General features: G+C 36.4%; 1 protein-coding gene across 1 annotated transcript in view; it reads left to right on the forward strand.

Moving 5' to 3' along the window:
• Nucleotides 1-21,375, forward strand: part of STK31 (serine/threonine kinase 31) — a 117,905-nt gene extending 96,530 nt beyond the window's left edge. The window contains exon 24 of the mRNA XM_046670652.1: nt 21,148-21,375. Coding sequence (XP_046526608.1) covers nt 21,148-21,375 — 228 coding nt within the window. The remainder of the gene's footprint in view (nt 1-21,147) is intronic.
• Nucleotides 21,376-22,225: the final 850 nt, after the last annotated feature.

Genomic DNA, 22,225 nt, shown 5'->3' on the forward strand with positions numbered 1-22,225 from the left:
CTTATGTCCTGCAACCTTGCTATAATCATGTATTAGTTCCAGGAGTGTTTTCCCCCAGTGCTTTCAGATTTTCTACCGAGATATTCATATAATCCATGAACAAAGACAGTTTTTATTTCTTCCTTTCACTTGACTCAATCTCATGCCATTTTGATAGTTTGGACTTCAGTGAAGGAACACACCTGGTTTTAACTCTGTAGTTGCTTAACTTACTTGACCACAGAAATATTTATTTTATAGTATCTACTAATATCCCTTGAAATTAGTTTTTAAGAAACACACATTAGAAATGAATATTAAGCAGCTTTGCTGCGCTTCAGTAGTAGTAAAAAACATTGGAGACAACTTTGGGAGATTATGAAACTGTTCATTACACTTACTGGTTATCTCTGTAGAATGAGATAACAAAGAAGGTTGATAATGTTTTACACTTGAAAAGCCTATGATACAAGTTTCTTGCCATTAGAAAAATGCCTGTACTGCTACATTAGAGGTTACACCTTTACCCAAAGTGAACACCTGAAACCCTACTCTTTCAAGTTTGATAGAAAAATTATCCTGTGATAAATTATCTTGAAATTTAGTGACTTAACGCGTTTGTTTTACATTTTGTGACTCAGGAATCTGGGCACAGCTTATTTGGGTCCTCTGCTTTAGTGTCTTTCACAGGCTGCAGTCAAGTTTTCAGCTGGGCTGTAGTCATCTTAAAGCTCGACTAAGGATTTGCTTCCAAGCTCACATAATTGTTGGCAGAATTCACTTCCTCTCTAGTTGTTGCCCAGAGGTTGCCCTCAATTCTTTGCCATATTTCCATCTTGGCAACTTGTGCCATCTAAGTCTGTAAACACAGAAGGCAGTAGAAAGTCTGTTAGCTAGACAGAAGTCACAGTTTTTCATGATCAACTCATGGAAGTGACATCCCATCACTTTTTATCTTTGTTAGAAGCCTTTCACTAGGTCAAGCCCACACTCAAGATGAAGGGATTACATAGGACAAGAATACCAGGAAGTAGGGATCCCTGGGGGACATGTTAGAAGTCTGCTTGTCACAGGTTGTAATCTGTCAGCTGTGTGCTAGGCACTGTGCTTGGTGTGTGTATAAGGAAGGTGGATAACTACAAGAAGAGCCTGTTTAATGTAGGTAGCTACTTGCAGACATCAAATTAGAAGAATACTTGGCTTGTGTAGTAGTAGCTTCTATGATCTGAGGCAGCCATTAGGGATAGGAATGGGGTTGTCTTTACCTACATTTTGTGATCACATGTATTTATCAAATAAATGAGGAAACTATAGACTGGACATTTAGGAGGGCCATACCATAAGTGGAGAGGAATCCTCGAATCATGCAAATAAAAGAGATGTTAGAGAATAATTAATTCACTGGTCTCTAACCCCTAGAAGAATTTCTTCAGTAACGTCTCTGACAGATGGCCTTCAGCCTCTGCTTAAGTACTTTTAAGTTCAGAGCAACTCATTTCACTATTGTACAACTCTTACGTTTGTTTGAAGATTAGTTCCTACAAATAGGTGCTCCTTCATGTAAAATGTGTATGATGCAAAATTGAGAAGTTACAGAAGGAAGCACATACTGTGAAAAGTAATCTTTTTAGCAATGTGTCTCTCAGCTACCCAAGTTTCTTCCCCCAAAACACTGTGTTATTGCTAGTTTCTTATAAATCTTTCCAGAAAAGTCTATGTATCTATCCTCTTAAAAATAGATTGTTTCGGGGGCCAGCCCTGTGGCCAAGTGGTAAAGTTCTTGCGTTCCGTGTCGGCGGCCCAGGGTCTCCTGGGTTCGGATCCTGGGCGCGGACATGGCACCGCTGATTAGGTCATGCTGAGGTGGTGTCCCACATAGCACAACTAGAAGGACCCACAACTGAAAATACAACTATGTACCGGGGGGCTTTTGGGAAAAAAAGGAAAAATAAAATCTTTAAAAAAAAAAAATAGATTGTTTCACTCTTTTTTTAAAAAAATTTATATTTGATCTGTAAGCTCAATAAGGGCAGGGACTTTGTGTTATGCATCATTGTATTCCCAGTGTCTGTGGCAGTGCTTGACACATAGTAGGAGCTTGATAAATATTTTTTGAATGAATGAATGAATTTTGCTTTATTGTATTTTTTCTGGTAAGTGTTCCTCATCTGCCATTTTTTGGACCTGCCTTTTTCTCCCATTTTCCCCCTATATTTTTAATTCCTCTGGAATCCATTTTTGTGTATGATATGGAGTAAGGATCTAATTTTATCTTCTTTATTTTTATTTTTTGGTGAGGAAGACTGGCCCTGAGCTAACATCTGTTGCCAGTCTTCCTCTTTTTTGCTTGAGGAAGATTGTTGCTGAGCTAACATCTATGGCGGTCTTCCTCTATTTTTCATATGTGGGATGCTGCCGCAGCATGGCTTGATGAGCAGTATGTAGGTCCATGCTCAGGATCAGAACATGCAAACCCTAGGCTGCTAAGACGGAGCGCACAAACTTAACCATTTGGCTATGGGGCTGACCCCTGTTGAGAACTTTGAAGATCTGTCGTCTTAACAGCTTTCAAATATGAAGTAAAGTATTATTATTTTTAACAACGTAATATCTCTGAAATTGGCATGTTTCTCACAATTGAGGTATTTTTATCATTGTTCGTAGTTTTATTGGCAGTATTTCAATTCCTTAGTGTTTTAATGTGTCTTACATTAAAAGAAATATGGCATGTCTTTCATTAAAGTTTTATAATCTTTTTTAAACAGCTTTATTGAGAAATAAGTTAAATATCTTACAATTCACCCAAAGTGTACAATTCAGTGGCTTTCAGTATATTCACGGATATGTGGTGTAACCATCACCACAGTTTTAGAACATTTTTATCACCTCAAAATGAAACTCTGTACTTTTTGGCTATCACCTCTCTATGTCCCTATACCCCCACCTGAGTTGTAAACAACCACTAATCTACTTTCTGTCTCTTGAGATTTCCTTATTCTGGATGTTCAATTTAATGGGATCATATAGTATGTAAACATTTGTGTCTGGCTTTTTCACTTAGCATAATGTTTTCAAGGTTCATTTAAGTTGTAGCATGTATCAGTACCTCATTCCTTTTTAAGGTCAAATAATTTTCCATTATGTGGACTTACCACGTTTTACCTACCCTTTTTGCCTGTTTCTACCTTTTAGCTATTATGAATAATGCTGCTATGAATATTTGTATATGAGTATTTGTGTGGACTTATATTTCGTTTCTCTTGGGTATGTACCTAGGAGTGGAATTACTGGATGAAATGGTAACTCTGTTGAGCTGAGGAACTGCCAGAGTGTTTCCCAACATGACTGCACCATTTTACATTTCTACCAGGGGTGTGTCAGGGTTCCAAGTTCTTTTTATCTTCTCCAGCACTGGTTGTTATCTGTCTCTCTGATTCTAGCCATCCTACTGGGTGTGAAGTGGTATCTCATTGTAGTTTTGATTTGCATTTCTTTGATGACTAATGATGTTGAACATCTTTTCATTTGTTACTTGGCCATTTGTGTATTTTTCTTCAAGAAATGTCTATTCATAACTTTTTGCTCATTTTTAAATGGGGTTATTTGTCTTTATATTATTGAGTTGTAAGATTTCCTTATAGTCTAGATACGAGTCCTTTATTAGATATATGATAAATATTTTCTCCCATTCTGTGGGTTGCATTTTCACCTTCTTGATGGTGTCCTTTGAAGCACACCTTTTTAATTTTCATGAAGTCCACTTTATCTATTTTTTCATTAGTTCCTTAGTTTCTGTTTTATTTCTAAGAGTTCTTTGCTAAATCCAAGGTCATGAAGATTTACTCCTATATTTTCTTCCAAGAGAAGAAATTTTATAGTTATAGCTCTTACATTTAGTCCTTTGGAGTTAAATTTTGCATATTGTCTGAGGTAAAATTTCAACTTCATTCCTTTGCATGTGCTTATCCAGTTATCCCAGTACCATTTGTTGAAAAGCCTGTTCTTTCTGTTGAGTGGTCTTGGCACCTTTTTGAAATCAGATGGCTAATTCCATGGGTTTATTTCTGGATTCTTAATTCTATTCCATTGATATATATGTCTGTCCTTGTCCTGGTACCACAGTCTTGATTACTGTTGCTTCGTATTAAGGTTTGAAATTGGGAAATGTGAGTTCTCCTAATTTGTTCTTTTTTTTCAGGATTATTTGGCCTATTCTCGGTCCCTTGCAATTCTATATGAATTTTTCCCCTCTTGTCTTATTTTTATTTGTGTATGTATGTGATAAACACACTTAACATAAGGACTAGCAGATATTTGGTTCTGTCCAAAATGTCCATAAGACATTGAGTCCGTGACAAAAGGTCCTTGATACTTGGTCCTGTCTAAAATGTTTATCAGACGTTAGTCTGTAAGACATTTGGTCTGTGGCAAGTAGTCCTTAACATTTGGTCTTATCTAAAATGTCCATGAGCATATTTGGTCCATGCCCAGTGTTTTTGGACAGGAATAAATATCAAGGACCTTTTAGCAATGGACCCCGGTGTTTCCATGGACATTTTGGATAGGACCAATATAACCAGATATCACAGATGTTTTGGCATGACCCAAAAGTCTGATGAACGTTTTGGACAGGACCAAATGTCCTACAGGGAACATGAGATCTGGCCTCTTAGTAATATTTTAAATATAGTCATGAGCCATGTAGTGATGTTTCAGTCAACAATGGACCGCATATATGACAGTGGTCTCATAAGATTAGTGCTATATAGCCTAGGTGTATACTAGGCTGTCAGATCTAGGTTTGTATAAGGACACTCTATGATGTTTTCACAATGAGGAAATCAACTAATGATGCATTCCTCAGAATGTAAACTCGTCGTTAAGTGACATGTGACTGTACACAATAAAGTATCGTTAACTGTAGGCAGTATGCTGTACAGTAGATCTGTAGGACTTATTCATTTTGCATAACTGAAATTTTGTTCCCTTATACCACTACTTCCCCTTTTCCCACTCCCCCCAGCCCTTGGTAACCAGTATTCTACTCTCTGCTTCTATGAGTTTGATTATTTTAGATTCCTCATAAAGTAGGATCATGCAGTATTTGTTCTTCTGTGTCTGGCTTATTTCGCTTAGCATGGTGTACTACAGGTTCATCCATGTTGTTGCACATGGCAGAATTTCCTCCTTTTTTAAGACTGAATAATGGTCTACTGTGTGTAAGTATCATATTTTATCAGTTTATGTGTTGATGGAAATTTAGGATGCTTCCATGTCTTGGCTTTTGTAAATAGTGCTGCAGTGAACACAGGAATGCAAATATCTCTTTGGGATCCTGATTTCAGTGCCTTTGGATATATACTCAGAAGTGGAATTGCTGGATCATATGGTAGTTCTATTTTTCGTTTCTTGAGGAATCTGCATACTGTTTTCCATAGTGGCTGCAACAGTTTACATTCCCACCAACAGTGTACAAGGGTTCCCTTTTCTCTACATCCTTTCCAATACATAACCTTTCATTGTTTTTGCTGGTAGCCATCCTAACAGGTGTAGAGTGATAGCTTACTGAAGTTTTGGTTTGCATTTCCCTCATTATTAGTGACTGAGCACCTTTTGTATATACTTCTTGGCCATTTGGCCATTTGTACATCTTCCTCGCAGAAATGTCTTTTCAGGGCCTTAGCTCTTTTTTTAAATTGACTTATTTGGAGATTTTTTGGTATTAGGTTGTGGCAGTTCCTTATATATTTTGGATATTAAACTTTATCAGATATATGGTTCGCAAATATTTTCTCCCATTCTGTAGGTTGCCTTTTTACTTTGTTGATTGCTTCCTTTGCTGTGGAGAAGCATTTAGTTTCATGTAATACCGTTTGTGTATTTTTGCTTTTGTTCCCTGTGCATTTGATGTCAAATCCGAAAAATCATTACCAAGACTTACATAAGAAGCTTCTCCCCTGTTGTCTGGTAGGAGTTTTACAGTTTCAGGTCTTACATTTAAGTCTTTAATCCATTTCAGTTTGATTTTTGTGTATGGTGTATGATAATGGTTCAGTTTCATTCTTTTGCGTGTGTATATCCAGTTTTCCTAACACTGTTTTGTTGGAGAAACTAGTCTTTGACCATTTTGTATTGTTGACACATTTGTCAAAGATCAGTTGACTATGTATGTTTATTTCTAGGTTCTCTATTTTGTTCCAGTAATCTGTGTGTCTGTTTTTGTGCCAGTACTATACTGTTTTGGTTATGATAGCTTTAATGATACAGTTTGAAATCAGGAAGTGTGATACTTCCAGCTTTGTTCTTCTTTTCAAGATTACTTTGGCTAGTAAGGATCTTTTGTGATTCCATATGAATTTTAGGATTGTTCTTTGTGTTTCTGTGAAAGAATTCCTTTGGAATTTTGGTAGAGATTGCATTGAATCTTTAGATCACTTTGGGTAATATGGACATTTTAATAATATTAATTCTTCTAATCGGTGAGCATGGAGTAGCTTTCCATTTATTTGTGTGTTCTTCAATTTCTTACAGTTTTCAGTGTGTAGATATTTCACTGCCTTGGCTAAATTTATTATTAGGTATTTTATTGTTTTGATGCTATTGTAAATGGGATTGTTTTATTTCTTTTTCACATGTTTTGTTGTTAGTGTATAGAAATGGAACTGAATTTTGTATGTTTTGTAACATGAAGATTTATTGAATTCATTGATTAGTTTTAACAGTTTTTTGGTGGAGTCTTTAGGATTTTCTGTATATACGATTATGTCATCTGCAAACAGAGACAATCCCTTTCTGATTGGGATACTTTTATTTTTTTTCTTGCCTAATTACTCTCGCTAGGAGGTCCATTACTCTGTTCAATAAGAGTGGTGAGAGTGGGCACTCTTATCTTAGATGGAAAGCTTTCAGCCTTTCACCATTGAGTATGTGTTAGCGGTGGGCTTGTCAAAAATGGCCTTTATTATGTTCCTTCTCTACCCAGTTTGTTGAGAGTTTTTATTGCGTGTGGATGTTGAATTTTGTCAGATGATTTTTCTGCATCTATCAAGATCATGTGATTTTTATGTTTCATTCTGTTAATGTGATGTATCACGTTTATTGATTTGTATATGTTGAACCGTCTTTGCATACCAGGATGAATCCCACTTTATCATGGTGTGATCTTTTTAATGTGCTATTGAACTTGGTTTGCTAGTATTTTGTTGAAAATTTTTGCATGTATGTTCATCAGGGTTATTGGCCTGTGTTTCTTTTCTTGTAGTGTCCTTATCTGATTTTGATATCAAGGTAATGTTGGCCTCATAAAATGAGTTTGGGGTTGTTCCCACCTCTTCAGTTGTTTGGAAGAGGTTGCCGAGCATTGACATTCTCTTTTAAATGTTTGGTAGAATTCTTCAGTGAAATAAGCTGGCCCTGGGATTTTCATTCTTGGGAGGTTTTTGACTTCTGATTCAATTTCTTTCTTTATTATTGGTATGTTCAAGCTTTCTGTTTCTTTGTGATCAGTGTTGGTAGGTTGTATGTTTCTAGGAATTTATCTATTTTTTCTGAGCTGTCAGTTTTTTGGCTATAATTGTTCATAGTTGTCCCTTATGATCTTTTTTTATTTCTGTGGCATTAGTTGTAATGCCTCTTTTGTTTCTAATTTTATTTATTTTAGTCTTCTTTTTTTCTTAGCCTAGCTAAGAGTTTGTTGATTTTGTTTATGTTTTCAAAAAACCAACTCTTAGTTTCATCAAAATTCTTTTCTATTTTTTGTTTCCTTTATTTCTGCTATAATCTTTATTATTTTCTTCCTTTTACTAACTTTTGGCTTAGTTTGTTCTTCGTTTTCTAGTTCCTTGATCCTTAAAGTTAGATTATTTTAGATCTTTCTTTTCTTAAATGTAAGCATTTATTGCTACAAACTTTTCTTTTAGTACTGCTTTTGCTTCATCCTGTGAGTTTTGGTATTTTGTGTTTTCATTTGTCTTGATGTTTTCTGATTTTCCTTTTTATTTCTTCTTTGACCAATGGTTGTTCAAGAGTATGTTAATTTCTACATCTTTGTGAATTTTCCTGATGTTATTGGTTTCTAGTTTCATTTCATTCTGGTAGGAAAAGATACTTGGGACGATACCAGTCTTCTTAAATTTGTTGACTTGTGTTGTGATCTATAATGTGATCTATCCTACAGAATATTCCATGTATGCTTGAGGAAAATGTGTGTTCTGCTGTTTTTGGGTGGAATGTTCTGTATATGTCTGTTAGATCTGTTTTGTCTGTAGTATTGTCCAAGTCTTACTTTCTTTATTGATTTCCTGCCTAGATATTCTATCCATTATTGAAAGTCAGATATTCAAGTCTATTATTGTATTGTTTTTTCTTCCTTCAGATCTGCCCGTATTTGCTTCATGTATTTAAGTTGTCTGATTTTGGGGGTGTGTGTATATATATGTGTGTGTGTGTATATATATATATATATTTGTTATATCTTTCTGTTGAATTGACTCTTTTATCATTATGTAATGACCTTCTTTATCTCTTGTGAGCGTTTTTGACTTAGAGTCTATTTTGTGTGATGTGAGTAGGGTCACCTCTGCTCTCTGTTGGTTACTTTTTGCATGGAATATCTTTTTCCATCCCTTGTTTTTTCAGCCTGTATGTGTCCTTAAATGTAAAGTGAGTTTCTTGTAGGCAGCATATAGTTGGGGTTTTTCTGGTCTTGGTGAGTTAGCCACTATATTTATTTTTATTGAGGGGGGGGGAGTTTAATCCATTTATATTTAATGTAATTATTGATAGGTAAGGACTTACTATTCCATTTTGTTAATTGGTTTATGTCTGTTTTGTAGGTTTTCTGTTCCTCTCTTCCTGTCTTCCTTTGGGACTTGATGATTTTTAGGTTGATATGCTTTGATTTCTTTCTCTCTTTTGTATGTATATCATCTTTAGGTATCTTATTTTTGGTTAACCTGAGGCTTACATAAAACATCTTAACCAGTCTAGTTTAAGCTGATAACAACTTAACTTTAATATCATTCAAACATTACACTTTGGTTTTCCTAACACTTTATGATATTGATGTTGTAATTTACATCCTTTATGTTGTGTATCGATTAAGATTTTCGTAGTTATATTTTATTTTATTTTTTGTTATTTTATTGAGGTTGCATTGATTTATAACATTATGTAAATCTTAGGTGCACATCATTATATTTTGGCTTCTGTGTAGACTGCCTTGTGTTCACCACCAAGTCTAGTTTCCATCTGTTACTACACATGTGTGCACCTTTACTGCTTTTGCCCTGCCCTGACCTCCTTCCCCTCCGGTAATCATTGATCTGTTCTCCTTGTTTATCTGTTGGTTTGTTGACATTCCACATATGAGTGAAATCATATGGTATTTGTCTTTCTCTGTCTTACTTAATTCACTTAGCGTAATACCCTCAAGGTCCATCCATGTAGTCACAAATGGCAAGATTTCATCTTTTTATGGCTGACTAGTGTTCTATTGTATATATATAATGCATCTTCTTTATTCATTCATCTGTTGATGGACACTTCGGTTGCTTCCGTGTCTTGGCGATTGTGAATAATGCTGTGATGAACATAGGAGTGTCTAAGTCTCTTTGAATTGTTGATTTCATGTTCTTTGGATAAATACCCATTAGTGGAATAGCTGATCGTATGATGTTTCTATTTTTGATTTTTTGAAGAATCTCCTACTGTTTTCTGTAGTGGCTGCACCAGTTTACATTCCCAACAGCAGTGTATATGGGTTCCCTTTTCTCCATATCCTCTCCAGCACTTGTTATTTCTCATCTTTTTAATAATAGCCATTCTGACAGGTGTGAAGTGATACCGCATTGTAATTTGGATTTGTGTTTCCCTGATAATTAGTGGTGTTGGACATCTTTTCATGTGCCTGTTGGCCATTTATAGACCTTCTTTGCAAAAGTTCCTGTTCATATCCTCTGCCCATTGTTTGATCGAGTTGTTCACTTTTTTATTGTTGAGTTGGATGAGTTCTTTATGTAGTTTGGAAGTTAACCCCTTATTGGATATAGGATTTGCAAATACTTTCTCCCAGTTGATGGACTGTCTTTTTGTCTTGTTGATTGTTTCCTTTGTCGTGCAAAAGCTTTTTTAGTTTTATATAGACCCATTTGTTTGTTTATTCTTTTGTTTCCCTTGCCTGAGGAGTAATAGTTTTCAAAAAGATGCTGCTAGACTGATGTCAAAGAGTGTACTGCCTGTGTTTTCTTCTAGGAATTTTATGGTTTCAGTTCTTATGTTCAAGTCTTTAATCATTTTGAGTTAAGTTTTGTGTATTATGGGGTAAGATAATAGTCTGCTTTCATTGTTTTGCATGTGGCTGTCCAAATTTCACAACACCATTTATTGAAGAGTCTTTCCTTTCTGCATTGTATGTTCTTGGCTCCTTTCTTGTAAATTAGTCCATAGTGTGGGTTTATTTCTGGGCTCTCAATTCTGTTCCGTTGATCTGTGTGTCTCTTTTTCTGCCAGTACCATGGTGTTTTAATTACTATAGCTTTGTACTATATCTTGAATTCTAGGAGTTTGATACCTCCAGCTTTGTTCTTTTTTCTCAGGTTTGCTTTGTCTATTTGGGGTTCTTTTGTTGTTCCATATAAATTTTAGGATTCTTTATTTAATTTCCATGAAAAATGTTGTTGGAACTTTGATAGGTGTTGCATTGAATCTGTAGATTGCTTTAGGAAGTATGGACTTTTAAAAGCAACTGTGTTAATTCTTCTAGTCCATGAGCATGGAATATCTTTCCATTTCTTTGTATCATCTTCGATTTCTTTCAACAATGTTTTATGATTTTCATTGCACAGGTCTTTCACCTCCTTAGTTAAATTTATTGTAGGTATTCTATTCTTTTTGTTATGATTGTAAATGAGGTTGTATTCTTGATTTCTCTTTCTCCTAGTTCATTGCTAGTGTATAGAAACACAACTGATTTTTGTATGTTGATTTTGTACCCTGCAACTTTACTGTTTATTATTTCAGATAGTTTTTTGGTGGATTCTATATGTTTTTCTGTATTTAAAATCATATCTGTCGGTGTCGCAATCCAATGTACACATCAGGATAGATGTGGAGAGGGCTGATGGCCACTCTGAGTTTATTATAACCGGCATTTCAATATATACATAGCTTACATCTGTTAAACATACACAGGTGTTGTGGATGAAGTAATTAGCGAATGCCAAGAACTCTCAGTGATTTCTCAAGGAGCCCTCCCTTGGCCTCTGTTTTGATATTATCATGTTATTGCTGTGCTTCTGATATCGATATTGTTTCTCCATCTGTGCCCCCCGGGTGGCCGCCGCCTGTCTTAGGTTGCCCCCCCAGGGGGTCTTACCTGTCATTGGCTAACCGGCCGTCTCACCTCCGGGTCACAGTTTGTTGGCAAGCTTTTTCCAGTGATTATTAACCCTTCCTGTGTCAGGGGCGGCTACAATATCATCTGTAAATAGTGACAGTTTTACTTCTTCCTTTCCAATTTGGATCTATTTTATGTTTTTTTCTTCCTCTGGTTAGGACTTCCAATACTATGTCAAATACTGTGAGAGTGGGCATCCGTGTCTTGTTCCTGTTCTCAGAGGGATAGCTTTCAGTTTTTCACTGTTGAGCATGATGTTAGCTGTGGGTTTGTCATATGTTGCCTTTATTATGTGGAGGTACTTTCCTTCTATACCCATTTTATTGAGATTTTTAATCATAAATGGATGTTGAATCTTATTAAATGCTTTCTATACATCTATTGAGATAACCGTGTGATTTTTATTCTTCATTTTGTTAATGTGGTGTATCACATTGATTGATTTGTGGATTTGAACCCGTTCCTGCTTCCCTGGAATAAATCCCATTTGATTGTGGTGAATGATCCTTTTAGTGTTTGTATTCACTTTGCTAATATGTTGTTGAGGATTTTTGCATCTATGTTCATTGGTAATATTGGCCTTTAATTTTATTTTTTAGTGTCATCCTTGTCTGGTTTTGGTATCAGGGTGATATTGGCCTTGTAAAATGAGTTAGGAAGCATCCTATCCTCTTCAATTTTTTGGAAGAATTTGAGAAGGACAAGTATTAAATCTTCTTTGAATGTTGGGTAGAATTTACCAGAGAAGTCATCTGTTCCTGGACTTTCATTTTTGGGGAAGTTTTTGGTTACTGTTTCAATCTCTTTACTTGTGATTGGTCTGTTCAGATTCTCTGTTTCTTCTTGATTCAGTTTTGGGAGATTATATGATTCTAAGAATTTATCCGTTTCTTCTAGGTTATCCAATTTGTTGGTGTATAGCTTTTCATAGTATTCTCTTACAGTCCTTTGTATTTCTGTGGTATCTGTTGTAACTTCATCTCTTTCATTTCTGATTTATTTGAGTTGTCTCTCTTTTGTTCTTAGTCTGACTAAGAGTTTGTCAGTTTTGTTTATCTTTTCAAAGAACCAGTTCTTAGTTTCAGTGGTCCTTTTCTATTTTTTTTTTTAGTCTTTGTTTCATTTATTTATGCTCAGATTTTTACTGTTTCCTTCCTTCTACTGATTTTGGACTTTGTTCTTTTTCTATAGTATTAGTTTATTTGAGATTTTTCTTGTTTGTTGCGGTAGGCCTGTATTGCTGTAAACTTCCCTCTTAGTACCGCTTTTGCTGCATCCCATAAGTTTTGGTATGTTTTCATTTTAATTTGTCTCCAGGTGTTTTTGATTTCTCCATTGATCCAATAGTTGTTCAGTAGCATGTTGTTTAGTCTCTGCTTATTTGTGACTTTTCCAGCTTTCTTCTTGTAGTTGATTTCTAGTTCCATTGTGGTCAGAAAGGCTGCTTGAATTATTTCAATCTTCTTAAATTTATTGATGCTTGTTTTGTTTCCAAACATGTGGTCTGTCTTTGAGAATGTTCCATGTGCATGTAAGGAGAATGTGTATTCTGCTCCTTTTGGATGGAACGTTCTATGTATATGTATTAAGTCCATCTGGCCTAGTGTTTCTTTTAATGCCACTGCTTCCTTGTTGACTCACTGTCTAGGTGATCTATCCGTTGATGTAAGTGGGTTGTTAAAGTTCCCTGTTATTATTGTGTTACTGTCAATTTTCCCCTTTAGGTCTGTTAATAGCTGCTTTATATACTTTGGGCTCTTCTGTTAGGTGCGTATGTGTTAATAAGTGTTATGTCTTATTGGTGGAATGTTCCTTTTATCATTATATAATATACATCTTTGTTTCTTGTTTGTCGTTTTTGGCTTGCAGTCTGTTTTATGTGATATAAGTATGGCTACACCTGCTTTCTTTTGGTTGCCATTTGGAGTATCATCTTCCATTCCTTCACTCTGAGCCTATGTGTGTCTTTAGAGCTGAGAAGAGTCTCCTGGAGGCAGCATATTGTTGGGTCTTATTTTTTAATCCATCCAGCCACTCTGTGTTTTTTGATTGGAGAATTCAGTCCATTTACATTTAGATGACACTGACGTATGAGGGCTTAATACTGCCATTTTATTTTTTGCTTTCTGGTTGTTCTATGTTTCCATTGTTTCTTTTTCCTTGTATTCCTTGTCTGCCATTTCAATTTGGTGGGTTTCTGTTTTTCTCAGTTTCCTCTTATTTTCATGTTTTTTGGCTCTGTTCTGATTTGTGGTTACCATGAGGTTTGTATAAAAGATCTCATAGATGAGATAGTCATTTTTCTGCAGATAGCATCTTATCTCCATTAATCTATGCAGGTTCCATCCTTTTCCTCTTCCCCTTCTCTGTTTTTTTTTTGTCACAAGTTATCCTTTTTTGTATTGTGAGTTTGTTACCAAATTGAAGTGATTATAGTTATTTTTGATGCTTTGTTTTGCTTTAGCCTTATGTTAAATGTTTACTAACCTATTCTGATACAGAGTTTCAATTGTCTGATTCTTTCTGCTAATTTATCACTTGCTTATAGCTTTGTATACCTTTGCCTTTTGTTTCAGGTTGGAGGGCTCCTTTCAACATTTCTTGTAAGGCAGGTCTAGTGGTGGTGAACTCCTTCAGCTTTTGTTTGTGTTTGTGTCTGAGAAAGCCTTTATTTCTCCTTCATATCTGAAGGATAACTTTTCTGGGTAGAATATTCTTGGCTGATAGTTTTTGTCTTTCAATATTTTGAGTATATCATTCCACTCTCTCCTAGCCTGTAGAGTTTCTGCTGAGAAATCCGCTGATAGCTTGATGGTGGTTCCTTTGTAAGTTATTTTCTTCTCTCTGGCTGCCCTTAATATTCTTTCCTTGTCATCGACTTTTGACAGTTTTAATATACTGCCTTGGAGAAGGTTTTTTGGTGTTGAGGTAATTAGGAGTTTTATTAGCTTCATCCAGTTCTTTCCCCAGGTTTGGGAAGTTCTCAGCTATTATTTCTTTGAATAAGCTCTTTGCTGTGGTCCCTGACACCTCAGGTTGTAGGTGTCTCCTGCTACTGCTTGGTGGGGGGCAGGGGATAAGCCACAAGTGTGGTTGCTGGTTCTGCAGCCTCTGGTTGCTGATGTGTGATGATGTACTTACTGAAATCTCAGGTCAGGGCACCCCCTCCCTGCTGGGGAAATCTGTGTTTTGGATGCTGTCCCCACCGCTGGAAAGAGTGGCACTACTGGCAGGGGAGGAGGAGGGGGCTGAGTCACCAGCTCTGCTCTATGTTCTGAATGCTCAGGATGTGTGTGCCCCCAGCCTCCATGGTGGGGAGCAGGGGCTAAGCCATGAGTGCTGTCTTCCTGTGCAGCCTCTGATTGCTGGCATGTGTGCCAGTGTGAGGATCCATATTTTGGATTGCTGCTGCTGTGCAGTGGTGTGAGGATCTATTTTGGATCGCTGCCACCACGGGAAGAAGAGAGCGCTGCTCCCCTAGTTCCACTGTCTCCAGTCCACCCACTTTCACATGTAGATGCATGGATCTCTCACTAGTGTTCTGTTGTACTTTGTAGGGAGTCCTTTGTTGGTCAATGGATGTCCAATTGGTTGTAACTTACAGGGGTGAGACAAAGGGAACAGCTCACCTTGCCGTGATGATGATGTCACTCCTATAGTTGTTTTTAATACTGTTGTCTTTTTTTTTTTTTTTGAGGAAGATTGGCCCTGAGCTAACTGCTGCCGATCCTCCTCTTTTTGCTGAGGAAGACTGGCCCTGAGCTAACATCCATACCTATCCTCCTCCACTTTATATGTGGACACCTGCCACAGCATGGTGTGCCAAGTGGTGCCATGTCCGCACCCAGGATCCGAACCGTTGAACCCTGGGCTACCGAAGGGCAACGTGTGAACTTAACCACTGTGCCACCAGGCTGGCCCCAAAACTTTTCTAGTAAGGTTAAAAGTGATTTATGCAACACCTTTACGTTATTACATTATTCTGTATTTAAGGTCTATATATTTACCTTTTCCAGTGAGGTTTATACTTCATATGCCTTTGTGTTTCTGTTTAGTGTCCTTTCACTTCAACTTGAAGAAGGCTTCTTGTAGGGCAGGTCTAGTGGTAATGAACTCCCTCAGTTTTTATTTGGGTGAATGTTTATCTCTCCTTCATTTTTAAAGGGCATTTTGTCAAATATACTATTTTTGGGTGGAAGTTTTTTTCTTTGAGCACTTTGAATGTATTATCCCACTCTCTCATGACCTGCAAAGTTTCTGGTAAGAATCTCTTGACAGTCTTATGGGGGTTCCCTTGTATTTGATGAGTTGCTTTTCTCTTGGTGCTTTTGAAAGTCTCTGTTTGTCCTTAACTTTTGACAGTTTGATTATAATGTGTCTTGGTATAGTCCTTTTTCAGTTCAGCTTATTTGGGGTCTTTTGAGCTTTCATGAACCTGGATTTACATTCCTCTCTCCAGATTTGGGAATTTTTAGTCATTATTTCTATAAATAAGCTTTCTGCTTCTTTTCACTTTCTCTGCTCCTTCTGGGATTCCCATAATGTGTATATTGTTTTTTTATGGTGTCTCATAAGTCCTGTTGACTTTCTTCATTCTTTTTGTTCCTCTGTGTAATTTCAGGTGATCTATCTTCATGTTCACGATTCTTCTGCTAAATTGAGTTTGTTGTTCAAGCTCTGTGTTGAATTTTTTATTTTGGTCATTGTATTCTTCAGTTTCAGAGTTTGTCATTTTGTTTTGTTCTTTTTTATGGTTTCTCTCTGTTTGTTGAATTTGTCATTTTGTTGATGCATTGGTTTCCTGATTTATTTATTTGTCTTGTAGCTCACTTAGCTTCTTTAAGATGATTATTTTGATTTGTTGGTCAATTCATATATCTCTGTTTCTTTAGGGCCTGTTACTGGAGCTTTATTTTATTCCTTTGGTGTTTTCTTATTTCTCTGATTCTTCCTGTTTCTTGTAGCTTTTTGTTAGTATCTGTGCATTTAAAGAAGCAGTCATATTTTCCATTGTTCTTGGACTGGCTTTGGTAAGGAAGGATCTTCACCAGGCAGCCTGGCTAGAGATTCGGGGGGGGGGGGGGGGGGGGGGGGGGGTGTCTCTCAGTTCTTTTCTATGGCGTGCCTGCTCAGTCCTTATACTCGCTCCTGAAATAGAAGTCTTAGCGTTGTGTGCTTTCTCTTGATCCCACAGAGCCGTGTCAGGCGCTGAGATCTGCCTGCTCCTTTTTCCTGGGGCAGTGTCCTGAAATGCCCAGGGTATTGGGTGCAAGCACCATGTCTCTCCCTCCCTCCTGAAGGAGATTTCTGTGTGTGTACCTTCTCCCTACCCAGAAGAGCCATGCCAAATATTGAGAGTTGCCTGCTTCTTTTCCCTAAGCCAGTGTACCAGTGTGTCAGGGTGATAGGTGTAAGCCCCACTACTCTCCCTCCCTCCTGATAGAGTCATCTCAGGGTTACCTTCTCCCAATTCTGCAGAGTTGAGCTGGCTGCTGCGATCTGTGCTGTCTGTGAGGACATACAGGGTACCATCAGTAGGGACACACATAGGCCAGCTTCCTGGGTTCACAGTTGGGTCAGCTGCCAGGGCTGTGATCAGGCCAACTGGGTGGCTGATAGGGTCCATGAGTGGTTTATCTGGCTGGCAGGGTTTGTGCATGTGTTGGCCAGCTGGCAGGGTCTGTGTGTGGGCCAGCTTGGCTGGTGGGGTCTGTAGGGTGGGCCAGCTGGCAGGGTCCTTGGGCTGGTTGTTGAGATCCATGCACCATTTGCTTGAGAGCTCCTGCCCCTTTTCTTTGTCCTTAGCTACCCTAGATGATCCAGCCATGCTGATTCCCTCAGCTTTCTGGGTGAGGCAAGACAGAAGAGGGCCTCTTGGGCAGTACCCTGAAAGGCTGGGGAGTCTGGATACTTAACTTCACACTCTCGAGAGAAATCATGGACTGAGGAGGACTCTCTTTGCTCTGAGCTGTGCCAACTTGGGAAGAGGTGACTGGTAAAGTAGAACTGTTCTTAGCATTTTCCATGCTGCTGTTCTCAGATTTTTTGCTCTACCAGGTGCTTTAACCTCTGAGCTGAACTTTTGAGCTCTTGTAAAGAAGGTATTTTCATCTGTGAATAGTTGGTTAAATCAATGTTTTTGTGGGTGGATAAGGGCTAGGACCTCCTATTCTGCCATATTGCTGATGTCACTTTCCTTCATATGAATTTTAGTATTAGCTAGTGAATTTCTACAAAGAATTCATCTCAGATTCTGATAAGGATTGCATTCAGTCTGTAGCTCAATTTGGGGAGTATTTATTGCCATTTTAGCAATGTTAAGTCTTCTGACTTTTTTAGTGGATTCCTTAGTTTTCTATATGTAAGATGGTAGTTCTATTTTTAATTTTTTGCAGAAACTCCATATTGTTTTCCATCGTGCCTGCACCAATTTACATTCCCAAGAATTTTTTTAATGTCATATTTAAGTTTCCTAATCTTCTCAAGTATATTTTTATATATACTTTTTCAAGTCAAGATCTCAAGAGATCTACAAATATTGGAATAATATATCTCCTAAATCTCTTTTGATCTATAAAGTTCTCCCACACCTACCTCCTTTTCTACATGCTGTTTATGTGATGAAGAAACTGTTCCATTTTCCACATTTTGGAGTTGGCTGATTGTATCTTTATGGTATTATTTCATGTTTCTCTTTTCTCTAATTAAAAAAAATCTGGTAGATATGGAGACTTGATTAATTTCAGATTCAGGTTGTACGGCAAGTATATTTTATAGGTGGTGCTTTGCACATCTGGTTGTGTCATGTGAGGAGTGTTATTTGGTATTCACTTATCACAGTAGGATTCATCAGTGGGTTCAGGTGTTGTCAGCCTAATCCATCTGTTATTTAATTTTTCCATTCACTGCCTGACAGTTTTACTATCAGTGAATGTTGATAGTCTAGATACTTTGTTTTATTGAAGATTGTCCAGTTCTGTTATTGCATCTGTGTTTATTAATTGGAATTCTTCTCTAAAGGTAAACTTTGTATCAACAGCTATTGGGTTACCCTTAATTTTAGTCCTTTCAGGGAAAGCAGTTTTAAGGATAATGAGTTGGTGTCTTAGCAACCTCTAGAAGGTAGCAATCAGATTTACAAATTTTTATTTTAAATAGCATCATTATAATCTCATGAATTTAAGCATATGTCAATGTGTCTCAGTTCATTTAAGTCATTAAAAAAAGTCAATCTTTTTGCTCAGATCGTTCCATCTTTTTGAAAACTCTATTCAAGATGAATCCTGTGACCTTTGTCACAAATCTAGTTATCTCTTCTAACTTGCTTTCTGCATAAGGTGTCCCTGATTATCTTGTACATTCCTTGCCCAATAAATGAAATGAGCCATTTTTCCAAGGAACCCTGAATCCCAATTAGTAGGAAATTTACACTTAAAAATATGGATGCAAAGATTGCTCATTGTTATTGGGTCTTTTCAATAGGAAGTGCATTTTTTAAAGAAATGAATACAGACATTGTATAGGTATTTCCAAATCAAATTCAGAATTATAGGGGCCAGCCCCATGGCCCAGTGGTTAAGTTCATGCACTCTGCTTCAAAAAAAATTATTTTTTAAAGACTTTATTTTTCCTTTTTCTCCCCAAAGCCCCCCAGTACATAGTTGTGTATTTTTAGTTGTCAGTCCTTCTAGTTGTGGCATGTGGGATGCTGCCTCAGCATGGGCTGACAAGCAGTGCCATGTCTACACCTGGGATCCAAACCAGCAAACCCTGAGCTGCTGAAGCAGAATGTGCGCACTTAACCGCTGTGACACTGGGCTGGCCCCTATAGGCGTTTTACTTAATTTTAAATTCAAATCTTCTCTTCCTTTTACTCTAACAATCTTAGTTTTTATCATATTAACAATTGCACAATTGCTTTAACCTACAATAAATGTAATTTTGAAATAAATGTAAGTTTGAAAGTAACAATGATGTTATTAGGTTATCGAATGCAGTTTAACATTTCTTTGACGGTATTTCTTTTTGATGTTGGGATCTCTCTCACTAGATCTTTATCACACTAAGATTGTACAATCAGAAATACTTATTTTAAATCACTTGCAATAATTATGTTCTGTGTGATTATGTCACCTCATATATGGTTAAGTTCATTAGTTTTGGTTTTGACTTTCAGAGATTACTTTTTTATTTGTTTCTTGACTGTGTTTTATGATTTTGTAAAATTTTATAATCTACAAGAGGGAAAAGCTTAAGGAAAAATTTTTTTGTCTATAGTTACTTTTGGGAATTGAATAATTAAACTGTTTTTTTCCTAGTACTTATGTTAATTTGTTTTTTACATCTATATTTTTGATGCATTTGAAATTATCCTGGTGTTTGGTGTGAGGAATAGATCTGATCTTATCTTTTTCCACTGGGTATCCATTTGTCCCAATACCTCTTATTAAAAATTTACCCCTCCCTCCATCAGAAATGCCACCAATTCCTATACTAAAATTTCATTTGTGCTGGAGTATATTTTTGGTATTTCTGTTTTGTTCCATTGGTTTATCTATTCATATTCCAGTGCCATATTCTTTTAATTAACAGGCTTTATAGAATCTTCTAATATTTGGAAGGACTCGTTCCTTTCTCATTGCTGTGTTGTTTTCTTTAATCAGCTTTCACGTCTCTTCTTGCTTATTCTTCTAAAAGATCTTTACAATTAACATATCTACTCCAAGGGGGAAAAAAGTGATTGTATTTTATAGGAATATTGAACAATTTTTGTATTAACTTAGGGAAAATTGACACATTTGTTAGGAGAGTTTTTTTGTCTAAGAACATATGATTTTCTATTTGTTCTAAATCTACTTTTGTGGTTTTCAGAAACATGTGCTACTTTTTTCTTATTTAGATTTTTCATTTTTTAGTTAAGTTTACACCTACTGAAGGTACTATCTTTAAATGTTTAAAAACATATTCTGTAGAGTGCAGTATGGGCATTGGCATTTATTCACGTAGCAAATATTTACTGAATATCTGCTGTATCCTTCACACTATGCTAGTTTTGGAAGATGAAGTGATAAACTAAAATTTTTGACCTTAAGGATCTTAGAGTCTAATGAGGATACTAGTAATAAACAGGTGAAATTTATTAAATGTTAACTGTTTTCTGATTGAAGTCATCATAGGGGGCAAAAAAAAGGCATACCCAGTTGGTTTGGGAGGTGGAAATAATGGAAGAGCAACATCATAGTGTTGTTTAAACATGATAATACAAATAACATTCGTTGAAATAGTGGCACATAATAAATAGTGGGTCCTATAATGATAGTGATAATGGTAGAGGAGATTATTTCAAAACTGAAACCAGAAATGGTTGACCAGGTGCAGGAGGTTACCTTTCCAGACAGGAGGTTCAGTGTAAAATTTTCATAGTGTCACATGCTGACTAGTGCCCTAAAGAAGAGGGAAAAGAAGTCATAAAATGTCCTTTTTTTGAATTTCACTTGTAGTTTTTAAGATAGTTCATTTGTTATTCTCTTTTTTCCCTTTACATATTTTCCCCATAATTCAGTTCCACTTTTTTTTATTACTGGAATAATTCCTTTTTAACAAAAACTAGTTGAATTTTGTAGAAATCTTTAAAAATCTAAATATGAAAAATTGATTTAACTTTGTATCGATTAAAAGTGTTTTTGAATTGGGTCCTCCTTGCTTGTTACAGGTTTGTCCTTTGTTTGTTTTGATTTTGTTTTTGTTTTGTAACATCTTTTTTTTCCTTGTAGGATGATAATGTCAAATCCCTCCTCTGTAGCTTGATCTGTTGTAGAAATTCAATGACTGCTGAGCAAGTTTTGAATGCTGAATGTTTCTTGTTACCAAAAGGGAAATCAAATCCAAACCCAGAAAAACATACTGAATATACTCAATATAAAGAGGAAGAAGAATTAAAGATGAAGAACTTGGATAAATATAAGGAAAAGACCATAAATGGTGAAACCAACTTCGATTGACAGATTAGTATTCTTTTGTTGTTGCAGATTTTGCTTTTCAAAACTTTGTTTTGTTTAGTTAAATAAACAAAATCTGGAAGTTTTCTGGAGCTAGTTGTGTTGTGTCTTTGGTATTCTAGTTGTGAAAAATAAAAGATGTTTGGCTATGCAAAAAATTGTGTACTTTGACATTTCATTTAACTGGAGTTGTTAAGGAAGAATTTTCTGTCTGTAGTTACTTTTTGAAATTGTATAATTAGGCTATGATATTTGTAATAGAAAAGGTTATTAGATTTTTGGACAGATCCTATACAGATTTTCACTATGTTGGCCAGCTGATGATGAGGGTCATACTTATTGGTGAACAAATGATAGTTGGCATCTGCTTTGTACCCAGTTATGGGGATCTAAAGATAAATAAAACATAGTCCTTAACGTGTACAAAGCGCATAGTCTATTGAGAAAGAGATGTAAACAGATCTTCATAATGTCATATAGAATACCTATTGATGGCTCTGGACAGAGCTTTATGGGATTACACAGGAGGGATACTCATCCTATAGAAGAAAGGTGTCAGGGAAAGGTTTCTGGAGGAGGTGGTACCTTAGTTAAATCTTAAAAGATAAGTGGTAAAGGTGAAGGAGGGGCAAGAGTATCTTAATTAGCAGAGAAAGCATGGTGAAAGTGCCGAAGGGAGAAACTCTTGTGTTTAATATGAGGCAGGGAATAGTCATATAGGTACATGAGGGCTTTGTACGAAATAATAAAATGCTCATACCTAAACGTTTTATAGGAAATGTGGAGTCATTGAAGAATTTTAAAAAGCTTTAGCTCCCTCAAAATGTATCTTCTGCCTACCACGAAGATAGGA

This window comes from Equus quagga, chromosome 8 (genome assembly GCF_021613505.1).
Source record: "Equus quagga isolate Etosha38 chromosome 8, UCLA_HA_Equagga_1.0, whole genome shotgun sequence".
Taxonomy (NCBI): Eukaryota; Metazoa; Chordata; class Mammalia; order Perissodactyla; family Equidae; genus Equus; species Equus quagga.